This window comes from Pelmatolapia mariae, linkage group LG10_11, assembly GCF_036321145.2.
Source record: "Pelmatolapia mariae isolate MD_Pm_ZW linkage group LG10_11, Pm_UMD_F_2, whole genome shotgun sequence".
Taxonomy (NCBI): Eukaryota; Metazoa; Chordata; class Actinopteri; order Cichliformes; family Cichlidae; genus Pelmatolapia; species Pelmatolapia mariae.
In genome coordinates, this window is record NC_086236.1 from 35,748,930 (window position 1) to 35,767,971 (window position 19,042).

A 19,042-nucleotide genomic window follows, 5' to 3' on the forward strand; every position below is an offset into this window, starting at 1 on the left:
GCTTGATGAAAGGGCCCCGTCTTCAAAGCCTACTACAGACCAGGGTTGTAAACACATGGCATACGAAAGATGTGGGCCCAGGTTTGTGCTGCGAGGCACAGACTTTACAAAGGTCGCCGTTTCTGAGGTGAGCCCCACTGTGAGCTATGGCATGCCTTCACAGCAGGGACACCACAGAGTGATGGGATTTTCACCTGACTGATGTGAAGCTGTCACGGTCTCTTGCCACGTCAAATTGGATGATTTTCACCCCTCCGAGGAGGCTTTGACATCCCGTTCTCGTTATTCGTCGATAGTCAGTCAGAGCAGAGCCCTGCGCTGTTCAGTGTTTGGTCGGCGATGAGAGGCAAAATGAAAACTAAACGATATGGTTCACTGTTTCCATTTGAACATTCCCTTTCAAGTTTTTGGCTTTATTGCATTCATGATGGCTGTTAATCAGACTCCTGGTTTGAATTTTAATATGGAATGCTATCTGTTGTGAGAGCAATTACACTGGTGAACAGGCAGATGTGTATGTAGGGCCACCTCATCAGAGTTAAACCTTTATCATTTTTATCACAGCACTTTGCATATTTCTGTCATTTTAGCAAACACAGACAAAATGAAAGGGACCAGATTTAAAAAATATAAACATGACTGAGCTTTTTCATTTGTACTAAAATCAAAAAATCTCATCTTATTTTACATCATCTTGAAACATTTAGAACGCGTGAATTAATTCTGCACTTTATTTTAACATGAAACTTTTTTCTTTTGCACTGCACCCTTGGTCGAAGGTTTAGTTTTGCAACTCTGCAGCAGCATGGGAATATTTTCCCCAGGCATAATAGCAGCTCTGCACCCATTCAGCGCCTGATCCTCCTGGGTGAAAGTTGAGTGTCCTTATTCCACTTCCCCCGGTGAGCCTGCTGACTCACGATATTGGCTCGATCCTCTTGAGATCCGCGAGACAATGGCCCAGCGCTGTGAGACTCATTCTTCATCAGACATTAATACTTTATTCAGCCGGAGTCGGGCAACTCCGCGACAGAGCAAAAACAAGAAAGAAAAAAACTCAAACATTTACACTGTGGCGAAAGTTTTGCAAAACAAAAACTGCGATATGCAATTTGCACATACAATATTTCTCCACGGCTGATAAATGATCCTTTCTATTTATGCACATTTTACATGTTTAGAAGTATTTCACTGTAATCTGAGGGGATTTATCTCATTTGCTGCTTGGCTCATTTGAAAATAAACTCCCAAGCTCAGGCTCAAGCCACTGGGTTAAACAACAGTGCGATACAAATGCCGGTTTTGGAAACTGTAATTATAGTAGGTATTTCCATAGACACTCTTGCTCACCAGTGATCCCAGCATGTCTAAAGCTGATTACAGTGACAGTTTAAAAAAAAAAAGAGCATGTAAGTGTAACCCTATCTCCGTAAAGCTGGTTTTCATCTGAGATGTAGATTATCTGTCATACCTCTGCTGGTATATGACATGAGTTATTTCGCTATCATGAACTCCAGTGGCTCTCTTCTGTAGTCAGAAGAGTTGCTTGGAAGACAAGATGTGGAGATCAAGGGCCAGCGTGTTGATCTTAAACTCAGGAATGGAGAGCCTGTGTGTAAAATGTCTCTGTAGACGGGCCCGGTCCTGCTGGAAGCTCCACGACTCCCACACACACCCCGACGCCGTGCCCATTCACAGTTGACTGCCATGTAAAACACATCGAATCTCTCTTGGAACCGAGGATCGCATACCTTTGTCCTATGAAAAAGATACATACATGCAACGCTATCATATGCCTTGATCTGTTTGGCAAACAGATTTTTACAGAGATCAGAGGCAGAGGGCTCGTTGTGGTCTGTAAATGCTCCAGAGGACAGCATGACAGCACCTGGCCTGCTGCTCCCTGCAGTGCACGAGACCAGCCGTGCTTAGCTGCACCAGTTGCAAGGTCAAGGTCTGGACAACAGCTCAGTACTGGCTTCTTGTCTGGGCGTTGGAGGTGCAGGAGATTCTCAGGGAAACTATACATTACTTTCCCACAGCTGGCTCAGCGACGTATCACTTTCAGTGTGGTTAAGATTTAAGGAAATCAGCCAGTGCAGGAAAACTTGCTGTAACTTTAGGAGGCTTTTATTTGATTTTTTTTCTCAAACAATATAAGCTGGAGAGCATTTCTGTCTGTGTGCATATGTGTGTGTGTGAGTACCACAATATCATGTCACACTGTATTATAGTATATATATTGTAACATTTTTATGGGATCCACTCTTAATAAATAAAAGCTGTCACTGTGAATTCAGAGCATCGTTTACCTTTCGCACTGGTTCGAATTTAAAAGTTTTAGTGAAGATTTATATTTCACGTCAGGGCGTGTCCACCGCTAGGACATTTCCTTTATTCCATTATTTCCAAGATTTAATACAAACACAAAAAAGAGAGAAGGACCAAACAGAGATATTCTCCTGCCATGCCCCTGTTGTATTGTTGGTGACTTGTCTCATGTTTTGCATCAAAATCAAGTATAGAAAATAAAAGTGTCCACGTGTTATCACCAGTTTGACACAGTTTTTGAATTTCTTTCTATTTTTAACTACATTTAATATAATAAATAAGTCATAATAAAAGACTTTATTACTTTAAAACATGAGAACAGAGCAGGATTGTGGCATGCGAATAAGAATCCACAAACAATCCGTTCATATGAAGTCTAATATTTGAGGTGAGAATATTTCCGCGGATCTTGATGAGCAGCCACAGGCTGTGTTTAAAAAGCTTCAGGAATACCGGGATGTTGCGGGAGCATGACAAGCCTGAGACACTGTAAATGCTTTTAAAATAAGATCAGCGCGTGGACCATTCATCATCAGTGACACGCTGTAAGTCAGTCCAGCTCCCTGTTCCGGAGCACTTTCAGTCCAGCAACATTTCATTATTTCCCAGTAGCCCTGCATGCTCGGCTCTGGACTGCTTTCTTATGCTAATGCAGGTCTGACATCAGCAGTGAGATCAAAGTGGGGCAGGGGTACTTTAGAGCTGAGTCTGCCCTCATTCAGGCTCACTCACTCATTCTCCTCTAGCCCAACCTTGCTCTGTCCCGCTCGCACTCACTGACCGACACGGCTGTGGTACACACCATGCGTACCTGCCCGGAGCTATTCTGCCACCCCGTGCTGGATTTTACTAAAGCGTCTGGCTGACTGCGACACGGACAGCTCTGTTGAAAGGATACTGAGACTGGGACTGGACTTTTCTCCGCTTCTGTTGATTTATTGAACGGGAAAGCCGAGATCGACGGCAAAGGTGAGCCCCAGTTTGTCTGGCTGCAGAAAAAGCCACACGGGCTGTCTGAGAGCTCAGTGCGTAAAAGTTTAGGATAGAAATAGAGGAAGGGAGTTTTTGCTGGGAAAAAAACTGCAGGGGGAATTTTTACTAAAAATATATGAAGACTATTGAACCCTGTTACTTTGGTTTGCTGGCACAGATTAAAATTTAAATTTGGTGTTTAAAATATAAAAACGTCGACATCAGCGTGCGTCGTGAGATTTGACTAACAGCGTTACAGACTGATGATAAGATGACATTAGATTTAATTACATTAAAATATGATTGTTTTGCATTGAGTGTTAGTAGCCAAGCTTTAGAGGCCACAGTCGTTCGCGGGGGGAAAAAAGAAGGACTAAATAATCCACGATGCGCCCTGGCTCGCTTAGCCTATCTCGGCGTGATGAGGGGCTCACATCTGATAGGCTTGTGTGTGTGTGTGTGTGTGTGTGTGTGTGTGTGTGTGTGTGTGTGTGTGTGTGTGTGTGAGAGAGAGAGAGAGAGAGAGAGAGAGAGAGAGAGAGAGTGAAAAAAAAGGTTATCAGCCGTCATCTTTTAGACAGAAACACGAGCTGCCCCTTATACCGCTTTAACCAGCAGGGCCCGCAGAAGTAAATCTGGACAGAGGGAATTACGCATTTGACGCCAAACTGCAAACAAGGGCCGACGCTGTTCTGGAAACTATTTTTATTCGATTTTTAAAAATCTTAGAGCATAAAGTAAGCGTTTGAAAGGTTATTAGTCACACCGCTAATTAATATGTGTAATTTTGAAGGGGCCAGTGAGCGGCGAGGAGCGGAACTGTGTCTTCACAGAGCGCCATTTATCAGCCGTTTATTACCTGCAGCGATAACGCGCTCACTTTAAGCTGCCTTCAAAGAGCTTTCTAATCAGCGGGCAGATAAACGCCTGTGACGCGCTCCCTGTCCGCTGGCCCTCCATCTCTGCCTTGATCCTCGCTGGTGTTCTCGTAATGCCAGTCTAAATTGTTGAGATTTTTCCGCAATTTTTAGAGCCGAAGAGAGCAAAAAAACAAAATAATCTTAAATATAAAAACTAAAAATATAACTTTCTCCAGAGCGCTTAATTAAAGGTTCTCCTTCTGCCTCGAAGCTAAAAAAAAATATCTCCCTAAACATCACATCAGGAATGATCCTGTGCTTTGTGGTTAGTATCAATGATTAAAAGTAGGCAAGAAATAATTTTGACTTTAAAGTTTTACTGTAACTTCTTTAGTTTCTAGTGTGTGTATCTGCATATTTAAGGAAGCTGAATGGATTTTCTCTGTCCTGTCCTTGAGTGCTTACATTAGCCTTGATGTCAAACTGTTTTCTTAAGAAGCACAGGCTTGCTCATTTCCATTTTGTCTGTCTTTGGTATTGTGCGTGTGTGAGACTGCTGTCAGAAAACTCATCTCATCCCTTTTTATGATCATTGCTTCAAAACTCAAACACGCAGCGTTTTCATCTCCCTCTTCACAAAAAGTCTGGAAATGCTTCAGCTTGGCGCATCACGGCAGCTCTAAGTCACTGATGTTTTCTTTGTGATTTATCACAGGGTTTAGAAGAAGGGGCGTCGTGCCATGAGCGCTGACCTTTGAGTCTGAGCCGAGAAGTTCATCGAATCTTTTGTGTTTTGTGTCCTGCGTAAGCCGGAGCTACTGTCCAACCATGAGGGGCAGCTCTCATGTCCTGCCTCTTGGTGTGATCGCGGCTCTGATGCTGTCTCAGGTCTGCTCTGGCATCAAATGGCTGTAAGTATTCTGTCGTTTCGTGGGGTCGTTTTGCCATTTTTACACAACGCTTTGCTTTCAAGGAGCGTCAAAACAGATGACATCATGAAGATACACCATACTGCTCTTTGCTGCATGTTTCATAGAGGGGAGGGCTCATGGCAGCTTTGAAATGGGCCCCAGCATTCCTGCAGTTGTTTCTGATGGGGGGTGGGGGGGGGGGGGGGGGGACTGTGTGCTCTGTCCATGTGTGGTGATGAGTGCTCCAGCGTATGAAACTATGCCAGCAATTATTTTGTTTCACTGATTGTAATGTGGCCTAAGTAAGAAAAAGAAGAAAAGACTGCATGAATATTTCAGTTTTAATACCCCAGATTTAATTTACCATCCACTGTATACAAAGGCAGAGAGCAGGAAATAAAATCGGGATGGCGAGGCGTCATGGTGGCGCAGGCAGTGATGTCACTGCTTTCTGCGTGTAGTCCAGTTTTTTCCTCAAATCATAAAAACAGCTCGCTGCAGAAAGACGCCGTGCAAGCTGAAAGAAAGGACCATTGCAAACTACTTTCTGGTACACGCAAACAATAACTTCCCAACGAACAAGTCCACAAACATCCAGGTTTTATTTATGTTCGTCAATCTTACGAACCCTGGAAGGTTTTCTTCACAGTTTTCATGTCGCTTTGTGTGTTAACATTTTCTGTCTTTTTTGGGTGCTTGTCTTGTTTCTCTGACCTTCTGGGAAAACTAAAGTCTGCATTTAGCTGTAGCAAAAATATCTGTGACTTCCTATCAGAATGAAAAGTTGCAATGCTCATAGTGGGAGCGCTTGAGCAGATGTGCCAACGAGCGGTGGGATGTCACGCACCAAATCCCAGTGAGAAGTCTTACAGTCTTCATAACGGACGGAGGTGCAATGCAAAACAGATGCGGCTGTAAACACCTGTGGGTGCCGGTTGTGCCAAAAAGAGATTGCCTGCCAAGAAGTGATTTCCAATGTTTCTGTGTATTTTTTATGTGTAATATCTTTACGTATGTTGGTAAATAGACTTCGGTGAACAGCGTTTACAAAGGGGTTATATATAGAATTAAAAAATTATCTGTGTTTCAAGTATCTTTATAACTCTGTTTTATTGTACTTACATTATAACCAATCCGCTCCTTTATCCCCACTTAAAATATTTTTACAGAACTATTGTAATATTTGCTGCTGTCCTCTTGGCCAACTTACTCTTACAAAAGACATTTTTAATGTTAATGAGATTTTTTTTTAACTGCATAAATAAAGGTTATATAAAAGTCACTGCCAAAAACTGACCTGCTCCACCTGTGCTTCCTCTGTTACATTCATTCCCAATAAATTGTTCAAATCAAATATGTGCTCCCTTTAATAGTGATTTATGTCAAACCGAGGCCACAGAGGGCAATGCTTCCTGCAGAAACACTCAGACGATAAGGGGATCTACAATTTTCTATCTGGCTTCTAGATTTTTTGGCATATCCTCGAGGCCTCTCGTGCACTTTAACCAAAGACCAAGAACGTGTCACATGTATTTTATGAATCTGCAGCTGACTTTCCTCTGGAATTCTCACTGTGATAAGATGGTTCTCTGCTGCAACGCATGCCAAAAATGTTTCCCTGCCCGAAGCGTTATCTGCTGCAGTTTTCCAATTGTTTGTTAACAGCCAACGTGTCTCACTGTGGGCTTGAATTGTGCCTGCGTAGGGAATTCAAATTGCTTACACACCATTCCAAATAAAACTCACGGCGTGCCTGCATTTCCACAAACGTGATAATTTAACAAGTCATAAAACAAGCCTTTGTTGCCGTCATCATGGCAATGAAAAGAATAAGTACTAAATAATGTATGCTGACACACAAACTTTTGTTTCTGCTTCTTTCCACTCCACGCAGAGCGCTGTCTCATACTCCCGCATCATTACACATCAACCAGACCCAGCACTGTAAGCAGCTGCCCGGCATGGTGTCCTCCCAAGCTCAGCTGTGTCGCAGCAACCTGGAACTCATGCAGACCATCATCCAAGCTGCTCGAGAAGTCAAGAAGACGTGTCAGAAGACTTTCGCTGACATGCGCTGGAACTGCTCCTCCATTGACATACCCATCGATGCCCCGAAGTACCGACCAGACCTCGACCGAGGTACGCTTTATAAACCGAACAGAAGAACAGGGCAGAAGGGGCTGTTGCTTTTAAAAACATGCTCCTCGTGTTTTATGCCCACGATTCTATATAGTTTGATTTACAGAGAGCCAAATCACAACAACAGTTGCCTCAAGCTGCTCTATGTTATAAGGTAAAGACCCCACGATAATAGATAATAACAGAGAAACCCCAACAATCAGACTATGCCATATGAACAAGCACTTGGCGACAGTGGGAAGGAAAAACCCCTTTTTAACAGGAGGAAACGTCCGGGCTCGGGGAAGGCATACACATGTCTGCTGCATATGTGGTTCCTGTCTAAAAAAAACCCTGAAACAGATTTTGGCCTTTTGTAAACAATTTCTAGTTTAAAGAATTTCTTTTACTGCCAGCATGTGTTCCTGCAGAGCTGTACGTTCAGCGATATATAAATTATGTCGCTATTTCTGAAATCTCCTAAAAAAAAATCATGCTGCACTGTTGCTTACAGTGTGATTTTGCTGTTTTATTTTGCTAAAAGGCTTTTTGAACCAGCAACAGGTGGGGATGGGATTGGATAGGGCGAGAGGGGTAGCCATGGCTGCCATTTGCCAAATGAACAGGAAATGGCTCATCTCTGTCCCAGGAAGGCTTTGATCTAACAGCCCACGCTCATACGTGATTTCTTCCCCTTATTTCCAATTGCCCCCCATCCTATAGCATGTGTGCTTCCCATGTGCGCACATCACCACCAATTACATCAGCGCTCACTCTGTGTTAGAGCATGACCACCGATGTTTGAGGCCGAGAGAGAAATAGAGAGCTTGAACACAGACTGTAGAGAAGGTGGCCATGCAGAAGAAACTTGATGAGTCTTTTTCTTTTGTCTTGTTTAAAGTAATCATTTTACATAAATAATCTTGCAACGATTATACGGAAGATTTGAGCGTTATATGTCTGTGTAAATAGACTTTAAGGTACTTTTTCTTGTAAGGTCCCACATAATGAGAGAAGACTCCACATTTTCATTGGCTATGCGCAAAAGAAAATCACAAGTCACCACAAAGTCAGAATGTATGCAGATTTCTGCATAAATGCGATGGCCACTACCACAAAGAAAATTAAATCCAGCTACAACAAAAACTACTAAGATGAGGGGAAGTGGGTGGAAGGCGATTCTCTGGTTTTATTTATTGCTTTTTTCAGTTATTTTGAATTTCACAGAAGGATAGCACGACACAGTACATGTGAATCTCACATTATCACGAAGATATATCGAAATTTCAGACTCACCCTTAGATTTGGTGACACATTGCTATACATAAGTATACTCTGCGCTCCACATTTAGTTTGTTGGGATATGGTGATGAAGGAGCAGCTATCTCGGAGTTATTTACAAGAGATGGCAAAAAATAGGACTGTAGAGAAACAAGAAGAAAACGGCAAAACACAGAGAGAAAAGTTAACAAGCAGTAAAGGCTTATAAACTCGTGGGAATCCCACCAGCAGCCTGAGCTTTATAGCAGAATAACAAAATAATGGGTCAGGGTCACCTGACCCAGTATGTCCTGTTAGCTTTACTAAAGGGAAAGCCTGAAGCACAGGCCTAAAACCTCGTGGTTACTTCTTTGATTATAGTATCGCTAAGTTTTATTACTTTCATTTTTCTTGTTTGTAAACTTTTGGAAAAGAAGAAGCTGTCCGATGACATCGCACTAGTCTTTAGCCTGGTGATGATGATAGGGAGTGTAATCACTGGTTTCATACTAACAAGGGTTACTGATTACTGAACACTTGATTTGAGAGCAAAAGGTGTCTGTTGAACTGCTTTGAATGTCAGCTCTGCTATTTTACGTGGCATATTTTGCTTTTTCACCTTTGCTGTTTCTGTTTCCATCAGGAACAAGGGAGGCTGCGTTCGTCTACGCCCTGTCTGCGGCTACCATCAGCCACACCATAGCGCGGGCGTGCACCACTGGAGATCTGCGGCTTTGCTCGTGTGGTCCCGTCCCGGCTGAGATTCCAGAGCCTGGCTATCGCTGGGGCGGCTGTGGTGACAACCTGCACTACGGTTTGATTATGGGCTCCAAATTCTCTGATGCTCCCATGAAGATGAAGCGCTCAAGCTCCCATGCCAACAAACTGATGCACCTACACAACAGTGAGGTTGGCAGACAGGTACATAGTAGAAGAGTGAATAAAATGCAGACTTGTTTCCATATTTGCCTGTTCCGTATATCGTAGTTTAACTTCCTCCATCTTCATGTCTAGGTACTGAGAGAGTCAGTAGTGATGAAGTGTAAGTGCCACGGTGTGTCTGGATCCTGCTCTATAAGGACCTGCTGGAAAGGACTGCAAGACCTTAGGGATATCGCCATGGACCTTAAGACCAAGTACCTGTCTGCCACCAAAGTGGTTCACCGGCCCATGGGGACACGTAAGCAGCTGGTGCCCAAAGACATTGACATCAGGCCGGTGAGGGACAATGAGCTCGTCTACCTGCAGAGCTCTCCGGACTTCTGCTCCAAGAATGAAAAACAGGGCTCTGTTGGAACGCAGGGCAGGTAAGACAGCCGCGATGCACCAGTTTGTGCGTACGTGTGTGTGTGTGTGTGGTTATTATAGCTCTCTGAGCATGAGTCACATGAACGCCAGAGCTATGTAGCTGACAAAGAGGAAATGATCAGCTCTGAATGTCCGCTCATCCAGGATGTTGACTCAAGTGCTGTCCTGCTTGGTGGCAGTGTTTGATTTACAGGCTGGCTGATAACAAGTGCCTGCCCCTGAGAGAGCCTCGTCTGTGGTGTGTCTGAGCATGTGCCACTGAAAGGCCCACTGTGACTGGGGTCCTTGTCCCGCTATCTGAAATGAATACGAATGTGGTTATTCTTAGGGCCGAGGGCACTATAGCTGATATTGATTTGAGAGGGCCACACAAACAGGGAAATCTTTCATTGCGCCACACAGATAAAGATTTACTTTGGCTGCTCACCTTCAGTATTTGACAGGGGATGGTGCTCCTTTGTTAGAAGTTAAAGGGAGAGGTTGGGATAAGAGATACCAGATAAATAAGACACACATAAGTTGTATGTTTATTTCATTTCTCTAATGTATGTTGCTGGAGACCGTTCAGGTCCATTATTTCTTTGTGAATTACACAGTACAGGAGGCTAAAGTTCCTGCTGTAAAGACCTGATCTTACACAGATTCACTTCAAGTCCTTTCAGAAGTGTCGTTTAAACTAAACGGATAAAAGAACAATGACCACTGAATGCTTATAAAAACCTCTCAAAAAGACTTTTTTTTGTTTTAAGGTTTTAAAATGTTTGTTGTTGCACAATTCTCCAGCAGATTTCAGGATTTCAGGAGTGCCATGCCTCTTTTATGGTATGTGAGACGAGATGCGCACTGGTTTACAGGAACACATGTAGTTTTGTGGACTGCAATACTTTCATGCTACCAGAATACAATCCTGGCTGTATGAGCTATGGAGGATATAAATAAGACCACCATACATGTGTGCACATACAGCATGTGACTAGCAAATCATGCGTCCTTCAGCCTGATGTCACTGTACAGATAAACATGGACATGCTTCATGTCAAGGACACTCACTGTGCTCGCTGCATCCTTTTGGCAGGCTGATAACTGCAGCAGCCTCACAGTCTGCAGCATTAGCGCTCCTGCAAAGTCACCAGACAGCCGTTTTGCTGTTGTTATTAGTTTAAATGTTTGACGCTGATGCTAACTGTTAAGCGTTCCTGTGTGGCTATTAATTATTTCTGTTAGTATGTAGGCAGATTTTTCCTGGTTCCCTGCTTCATAGTCGAGGAGCTATTTTGTTCTTTATCGTTTTAGCTGCTTGACTTTAAGCGTTTTTGTGCTTGAGTCCTCATGGCTGCTCTGTGGTCAGGTATATATAATGAAAGAGCATTTAAAAGCACTTTGCTAGTCTTTGTGACCCTCAATGTGATTTGCACTACAAGCCACATTTACTTGCATTCTTTATTTTATAGACTTTACTTACATCTAGGGCCAATTTAGAGTCACCTGACATGCACGTCTTTGGACTAAAGCAGCAGCAACGGTTTGCCAGTTTTTCTCTGAGACAATCTGGGACAGGCAAAGTAAATTTGAGCCGCACTCTGTAATGGATAAAGCGTGATCACCGGTGCAAAAGAGAGTCACGTCCCCAGAAAGAGGCTGGGCTTTTGTCTCAAATGACTTTAAACCAGCAGATGTGAAACCACAGAAGATCGTACTTCTGACAAAACATAACTGTCCGGGGTGGCAGCTCCCACCGATGTCATAAACCTGTCTTGCATTCTCAATGACTCTTGTCCCTCTTCCTCCCCTTCTTTCACTCGCAGCGCAGCAGCCATTAGCTCGGTAGCTCTCTCACCCTGCTGGTCATTAACACTTTGCCATCATAAAACAAAGCAATTATGTGAAGAGGGCCAGATAAAGAGAGGGAGGGCAGGCCTGTGTACTCGGTGTGATTTATGGCGGGGCTATTCTCTGCTCATTCTAAAAGATGCCCGGGCTTCTAAACGAGAGGCTCCAGAGTATCCACTGGCCAAAGACAAGGAAACAAAAAGAAAAAATGGAAGAAAAAAATGTTTGGGAGAAGGAGAGCGCAAAGGTTAAAGCGCAGAGTTCGGTCAAGCCATTTTAAAGGACTATTGTTGACTCTCGACAGGCTGCGAGATTGTGCAAAACGTTTTAGAATGGAGCTGTTAACTTAATTGTCTCGGGCAGGAACTGGAAATATTTTAGCTTTCACGGCTGATTGCTCGCTCCAAAATGCGCCTCCTTTGTCCTTGCCTCGGCTAGAGAAATCAACTATTGCAACGGAAAATTAAAGTCACAGTCTAACTGCATGTTTTTCATGTCTGTCAGGCAGTGCAACAAAACCTCGTCAGGCAGTGACAGCTGTGACCTGATGTGCTGCGGCCGTGGCTACAACGCGTACACAGAGAAGCTGGTGGAGCGTTGCCACTGCAAGTATCACTGGTGCTGCTACGTAACCTGCAAGATGTGCGAGCGCAACGTGGAGAGATACGTCTGCAAATGAGTCCACCAACCTGCCGCCCCGACCAGCAGCCAGCCGGCCGAGGCTTCAGATCAACCAAAGCACTAAAAATACAGAGAAGGCTTACTTCTGTCTTAAGCTTTAGCATGCGTCTCTCAGTGAGAAGCGGTCCCTTCTTGTGTCAGTGTCATTTTTGTTTCCCACCAAAATCTCTGAACTACCAACTGGGCTTCTGAGCTTTTGCGCTTCACAAACCTGGAGTGTGGAGACAGTGCCAGTCAGTTCATGCGAAGACCGCCGTCCTCCTGGGTAATTTCTTTCTCTTATTAATGATTATAAATCCCCCCAAACAGGGCTACTGGGTCTAAGTCTATTTCATTCTATCTCTAATAAAAAGAAACAATATTGGATTCGATGCTGGAGGAGAGAGCGTCGCCTTCTCTCCCGACTAGACAAAGGCTTACGTTTGGCTTTAATCCACAGAAATCGAAGGGTTCCCATGGATCCATCCTTTTTTTTAGGTACTTTTCCAACTTTTTTCCTCTTCAGCAATGGACAATAGAGGAAGAAAAGCAACATAAAGGGAACTTGAGCATTTTTCATTCACGGAACATATCTGCAGTTGATGTTTTGGATTCTCAGCATGTATCCCGTGTGGATCGTGACATGGCTGCATCCCTGTGGATTGAGAGGACTTTCTGAAATGGTGCATTATCTCATTTTTGTCTGACATGCAGGCAATTCAAAATATATTCTATTTTTCAGAGCATATGAGCTGAACTCATGGATTTTTGTAAACCACTTTTGTGTGGATGTACATACTGTTATTTTGTATACTGAAATAAAGAAAGAAGTATTTATAAAATAATTAAATGATCTTCACTATCATCTTTACTTGGATACTGTATGTGTTTTTTCAAGACTCATTAGATAGAGTAATTAGTTTTAGGCTTAGCAAATTTAGGTGTAGCTCACTTCAACTCCAAAAGGTCATAAAATGCCAGTTAACCACAAATCATATTGTGCAGTGATTGTAAATCAGCTCAGCACAGTCAGTAATGAGTTGCAGAGTTCAACAGCCTATTGGGATCCCTCTCTGAATTACCCAAACCCTGGGAAACTGTTTGTTTGGACATTCCACCTCCTCACAAAGCCCATTGCAAAAGGATTTTTGTCACTCCTACCACGGCTTCAGCAGTCAAACACTCATCTGTCTGAGGCCCAGACCTCCAACGTGCAAACATGGCGTCTTTAAAAAAAGACTAATCTAATTCAGTTTGAACATATAGGCAGCCTGCCGCCCTGTTAGAGGGAACAGACTCAGTGCTGTGCAGAGACATTACCCTCTGACCAGCCTTGTGTTGGATAAAGCGGTTCTCATGATTTTACACTGACAGAAATAGCCGTGGACGACGTCGAGTACACGCTGGGCGCTCACATGATACGCCGCGGCGCCGAGCAGCGCGCTCACTCAAGCTGTAACACTACTTGACCCTAGCCTGTGGATACACAGAGAAACTGCCAAAACAGCCCTGCATACTCTGGAAAAGTGAGGCTGAAGGGAATGTTATCAGCAGTCATTTAGATTTTAGTGGTTCTTTTATGACGCTGGACTCCTTTCAGAGCTGTCCTCTTAATTTAGCTTCATTTTTGGTAGGTTAAGAAGAGTTGATTAGCCACTTCTATTTCAGGTAATGAGGAGAAATGTGACTCTGGATCGAAAGCCAAGAGCCTGGATACACAAACCTCTTTAGTGTTTCAGCAGAGAACCAAAGATGATGCATATTGACAGTGTGACTCAGGGTAGTGACTGAACAACAAACTCTTAAAAAGTCTCACACATACAAACATTTGATCAGAGGTTGCTGTTCTGCAGGAACAGTCTAAAGTCGGTGACAGGCGGTGGTACTGCAAACTTTTGGTTGGGGGCAGGGAAGATGTGCTCTGCTCAGGTGAGCGGGGGTCTGCTCTATCTGCACACAACAGCCCCGAGGACCCTTCAGTCAATGGCATTCCTCAGCCTGGCATTTAGAGAGAATAGGTTGCGAGTCCACCCACCGCTGTCTGTCACCGAGTTCAATGCTGCAGAAATGTGAAGCCTCACCTGCCGAGTGAAGCTTCCACAGAGGACGAGACATTCCTGCAGAGGATGCAACCCGGGTATTTGAATGCATTTAAAAAAAGGTCATGTTTAACAGTTTTGTAAAAGTGACTTTAATGTTTATGTGAAGTTGAGAAATTCTCCTAAAACACATAGTTATAAAATGCTGACATAAGAGTATGTGCACTACACGTCTAAAGCTTAGATAGGCCTTTACTCTGACCTGCTTTAGTGTGGAAAGGCTGGAGCTAGCAGCCAACTGACCCCGTGAACAACCATTGTTATCGTTAAGCCGTGCAACTATTCGGCTGACCTTTCGCTAACCCTATGGAAATATCTCACTTAGACACATGCTAAAAAACTTTATGTTGCCTCAGTGTGTCATGGCAATTGTGAGCCCGTGGTTATCAGTTATTATTCAATTGTTTCATCCGTTTGCATAAAGATGTGGCTGAGCAGAAGAGTGAGCGTGTGAGTAAACTGGACGTGAATGGGCTGCTTATTCTGGCCCACCTTCATCCGGCCTGTTAAAGACTTTTGTGTCCGAAACGATGCCAAAGATAAAACGGAACTAATCGCTGCTGCAGTTTATGTTTCTTTTCTTTTCTTTCTTTCTGTTGTTGTCAGAGTATCTAAGTATCTCTCCACGGTTGGTCTGACCTCTCGCTCTGTGGGAATTGCCTGGTAATAGAGAAGGAAAAGGGGACTCTAACAGAGAGCAGTGGAAATATCAGGGGTTAATGTCAGTCCGGACAATATAATGCCAATTGGCTTTTGTGCAGCCTGCAGTCCAGATAACTAGCTGTGAATGGCGGGAAACAAAGAATTTGGCTGGAGTGGTAAAGGCTTTGAGATGTACTGACCCGTACTGTAAATGGACTTTTGAGGACCCCACCCCCACCCTCAGCCTCCAGCCTTTAAAAGGAACCCAGCAGTTTGTGCTGTTAAAGGCCTTTTTTGTGTGTGTGTGTGTGTGTGTGTGTGTGTGTGTGTGTGTGTGTGTGTGTGTGTGTGTGTGTGTGTGTCCTCAGGCATGTTGCTGGGAGATAGCAGTTCATGCGAAGCATGCGCCTTTCTAGATAACAACAACCCAGTGGATAGCTGAGAAACAGACAGTGACAGCGGCAGGAGGTCACAGAAGAACATTACGTGAATGCAAGTGAAGATTTTGGATTCCACTGCAGAAATAATATTAATAATAAAAAATATAATATGTTTTTATTCCTGTATTATTGAGCTGTTTAAAGGTCATTTAAAGGTCTGTTTATAGGCTTTTTAAAGGTTCATGTGCTAACTGGCTTAGGTTTTCTTTTCTGTGTATATTAGTGTGGATATTATAGGTTATTATTGGTAGAAAAAACAACCCCTTTTCTTTGAGTTTTAGAAAAAAAAAGTGTTTAAGCGTCATCTGAGCAGCAAAACGGGGCCCAAGATAAAAACTGCTTTTCCGAGTATCCTGGCCAAAATATGCTGCTTAACCAAAACACACATATATACCATGAAATAGTATATAAGAAACGTAGAGTGAACATAATAAATAAAATCAGTTATTTATTTTCATTTATTTTGTGTTGTATTTTTGTAACTTTATAATATCAGTTTTCTGTTGTAACTTTATTTCTTTTAACTCTTTGGATTTATTCAGAAAGAAGCCGGGCTCCAACGCACATTATTTTCCTGTCATGAATCACAGTGCGTCACATTGAGCCTATGATTTAACACACAAACATAGTAAACGAGTAATCTCCAAGAGCCTGGCACATTAAGTCAAAGAACTTTTACTTTACTATAAAGTAAAAAACGGGTCACACACCGTCCGTAAGAGTAGAACCACACTAGTTTACCAAAGCTAAACGGCATGTCATATTGTTCGGTTTAACTACAAATTTGCCGTAATCTTCAGACTAAACAGGATTTTAAAACCCTGAAACAGATAAACTATAAACTTTCATAATCTCAACATAAAGATAATGAATCAGCTCTTATCTGGATGGCAGAGCTTCAGTAAAAGCTACCAGAGACAGGACAGACGATGGGAGCCGTGGAGAGGGAACGAGCGAGAGTGAATTAATATGAATAAAAGAAACAGCCGGCTAAGTATGCTGGGAAAAGTAAACACTGGTCCGTGTAATCACGGTAAATCTGTCTGGGGGGTCAACGGAGCAGGCTGTGCCCTCAGTCGAGGAGTCAACAAACCCCGAGAAAGAAACAGCTAACATTACTGAGAGGGGTTAAAGAGGAGAGCGTTGCAGTTTTATTCACATGAAGATCAGTGAAACACCGCCGTGTTTACCCAGTGTCTGGCTGAGTTAAACTATGTAAACTCTCGGCATATGATTCATGGAAAGAATTCAGGATCACAAATGTAAAGACGACTTTAATGGCACTTTCTGAGGTGTGTTTTGCACTATAAGTGTGTGCCCTGTGAGGCCGGCTGTATGTGGAGAGTATGGTTGAGGATATTTTAGCCAGCGGCCGACATAAAACCTCCCACCGTTTGAGGCCAGATTGAAAGAACTAGTAATGAAAGACATTCACCTAGCCAGCAGTGCCGAGATCAGCTGCCTGGCACACGCACACACACACACACACACACCAGCCGCAGATAAGTTATCAGGCCAATCGCCTGTGCGAGGCGTTTCATCACCCTGCATGAAGGATTCGTCTGTATCCTAATTTAACGGGCAGTTGTCACACCGAGTTGACTGATGTCATATAAGCACATCAAAGGAATCTTGTTATATGTAGAACAGAAAGGGAGTGGATATAATAGAAAACATGGGGACAAAGGTGAGGTTATGCAAGAGATTTGGATTACTTTTTCATCAGTCAGTTTATGCAAAGGAAACGAGGAGGGCGATTATATTTTCTCTGTTTTCGGATGTGTTTGCCAGATGTCCAGACTTGGTTTTTTATGGCTCAGTTTTCATATTTCTGACAGACAGGACAGAGACTTTATGACAGAAAAATTCAAAACAAAATGGACTGGCAACCTGTCCCGGGTGTACCCCGCCTCCTCACCTCCTACTGCAACGCTAGTTTGATAAGCGGTTTTAAAAAAACGAAAAAAGTGGATGGATTCGAAACATTTGGGATAAACTAAGTGTCCCACTTGGTGCTGATTTGTGGATGTTCATCTGAAGCGCCGCACAGCTTTTGTGTTTCTTTGTTTCAGTGTCCAGTTTTATAAAATAAATGCACAAGTGGATATTGTTGGGAAAGGACTTTGTTTGTCATATATACTGATATATTGAAAACAGATGTGGGTGCTGTTTATTTCGAGCAAATATTCCACTCTCATTGTGACTGTGGCCCAAAGGTTGAATTCATTCTTCTTTGAGGTTTGTTTTGTTTTTTTTGCATCAGAAAATTTAGGAGGTTGACGATCACCGTTCAGCTTTGTTAAAATATTTCATCAACCCGGGCGAACACTAGAGCACGAGGACGAGTTCAGGCCCAAGTGCTAAAACTGTACGTTCATCCATACGCACAGCTTTGCCTTAAAGCAGATAAACCATGTGAGCCTGGCATACAGTTAGAAATGCAGCCGTTCTCTCAAGTTGCTCAAATAAATGGCCGAGGCATATAATTCAGACGTTTCTTCTCTTGCTGCAGTTCAAGCGCGTCACAGTAAATCAATCTTTTGCCCTCGCAAATCTTTCATCTTGAGCTTTCATTTGAAGGACAACTTTTCTTTTTAACCAGAAGAAAAACCAATAGATGTGTTGAGGGAATCAACTTTATATACACGCATATTTATTTCAGCCTCCCCTTCATTTGTAACATAAGGGTAATTTTGAGTGGTAGCCAGATTACCCGCTTGCTTTAATTGCTTCCATATTTCTCGGGCTGTATGAGGTAATACCATTTATCTGGCAGAGGACTGAGAAGGAAGGGCAGCCAGCAAAGCCATTATATGTGATTAGCACTGTTTGCAGCACTGATTTGATTTGTGAATTGTCTGATTGGTGACATGCATTGTGGGAAAAGAGCAAAAATTGTTCAGCTAAAGAAATAGCAAGGAGGAATTAATAATCAATTATTAATAATCTGCTACTGAAAAGTCTTTGAACGGCCACAGACGTATTTTAACTTACTATAACACTCACTGGCATTACCGTGGCCTCCTGAGTCATTTTTGATCGGGACATGTCCTTCAGCATGCTCTCTAAGCAAATAAAAGCTGCCTTCATTCATTGTACAGTATCTCTAAAATATTGCCTAGACTTGTGTAACTAAGACAGCTAAGTCTTAGTTATCTAAGCTAATGGTTAGTTTAATCTGCAGTAGTATGTACATGGCAACATAGGTCTTTTCTTTCACACGCATGCATGACAAACAGAAGCTGTAGTTGCAGTTAAGACCCGACCACGGAGGACAGCAGGCATCACTGACAACAGATATGGCCATGATTAACTGAAGGTGGTGATGGTGAGGTTTGCCAAATGGACTGGTTCTTTTACATGTTCTACTCTATCTGAGCACTCAAAGCACATTACAGCCATTTAGACTGGAGCAGAAGGGGATCAAACCACCAACCTTCCGGTTAGTAGGTGCCCTGCTCTACCACCTGAGCTACCAGCCACCCCGTGGATACTTAGATGGGTATCCGTTGATCCATCTGCTGGGACTACAGCCGATCTAATGCTGTGCTTTAATAGTTCCAGGATATATTTACATAATATCTATATTCACTTGTGTTTAGTTGTTAAAG

At 43.1% G+C, this 19,042-nt stretch overlaps 1 protein-coding gene across 1 annotated transcript; it reads left to right on the forward strand.

The window, feature by feature from the left end:
• The first annotated feature begins 3,088 nt into the window (after positions 1–3,088).
• Positions 3,089–13,045, forward strand: wnt11 (wingless-type MMTV integration site family, member 11). Its single transcript, XM_063486752.1, has 6 exons — positions 3,089–3,300; positions 4,879–5,074; positions 6,969–7,213; positions 9,096–9,373; positions 9,467–9,759; positions 12,095–13,045. The coding sequence occupies exons 2-6, from the start codon at positions 4,992–4,994 to the stop codon at positions 12,267–12,269; spliced, it is 1,074 nt and encodes a 357-aa protein (XP_063342822.1). The 5' UTR covers positions 3,089–3,300; positions 4,879–4,991; the 3' UTR covers positions 12,270–13,045.
• Positions 13,046–19,042: the final 5,997 nt, after the last annotated feature.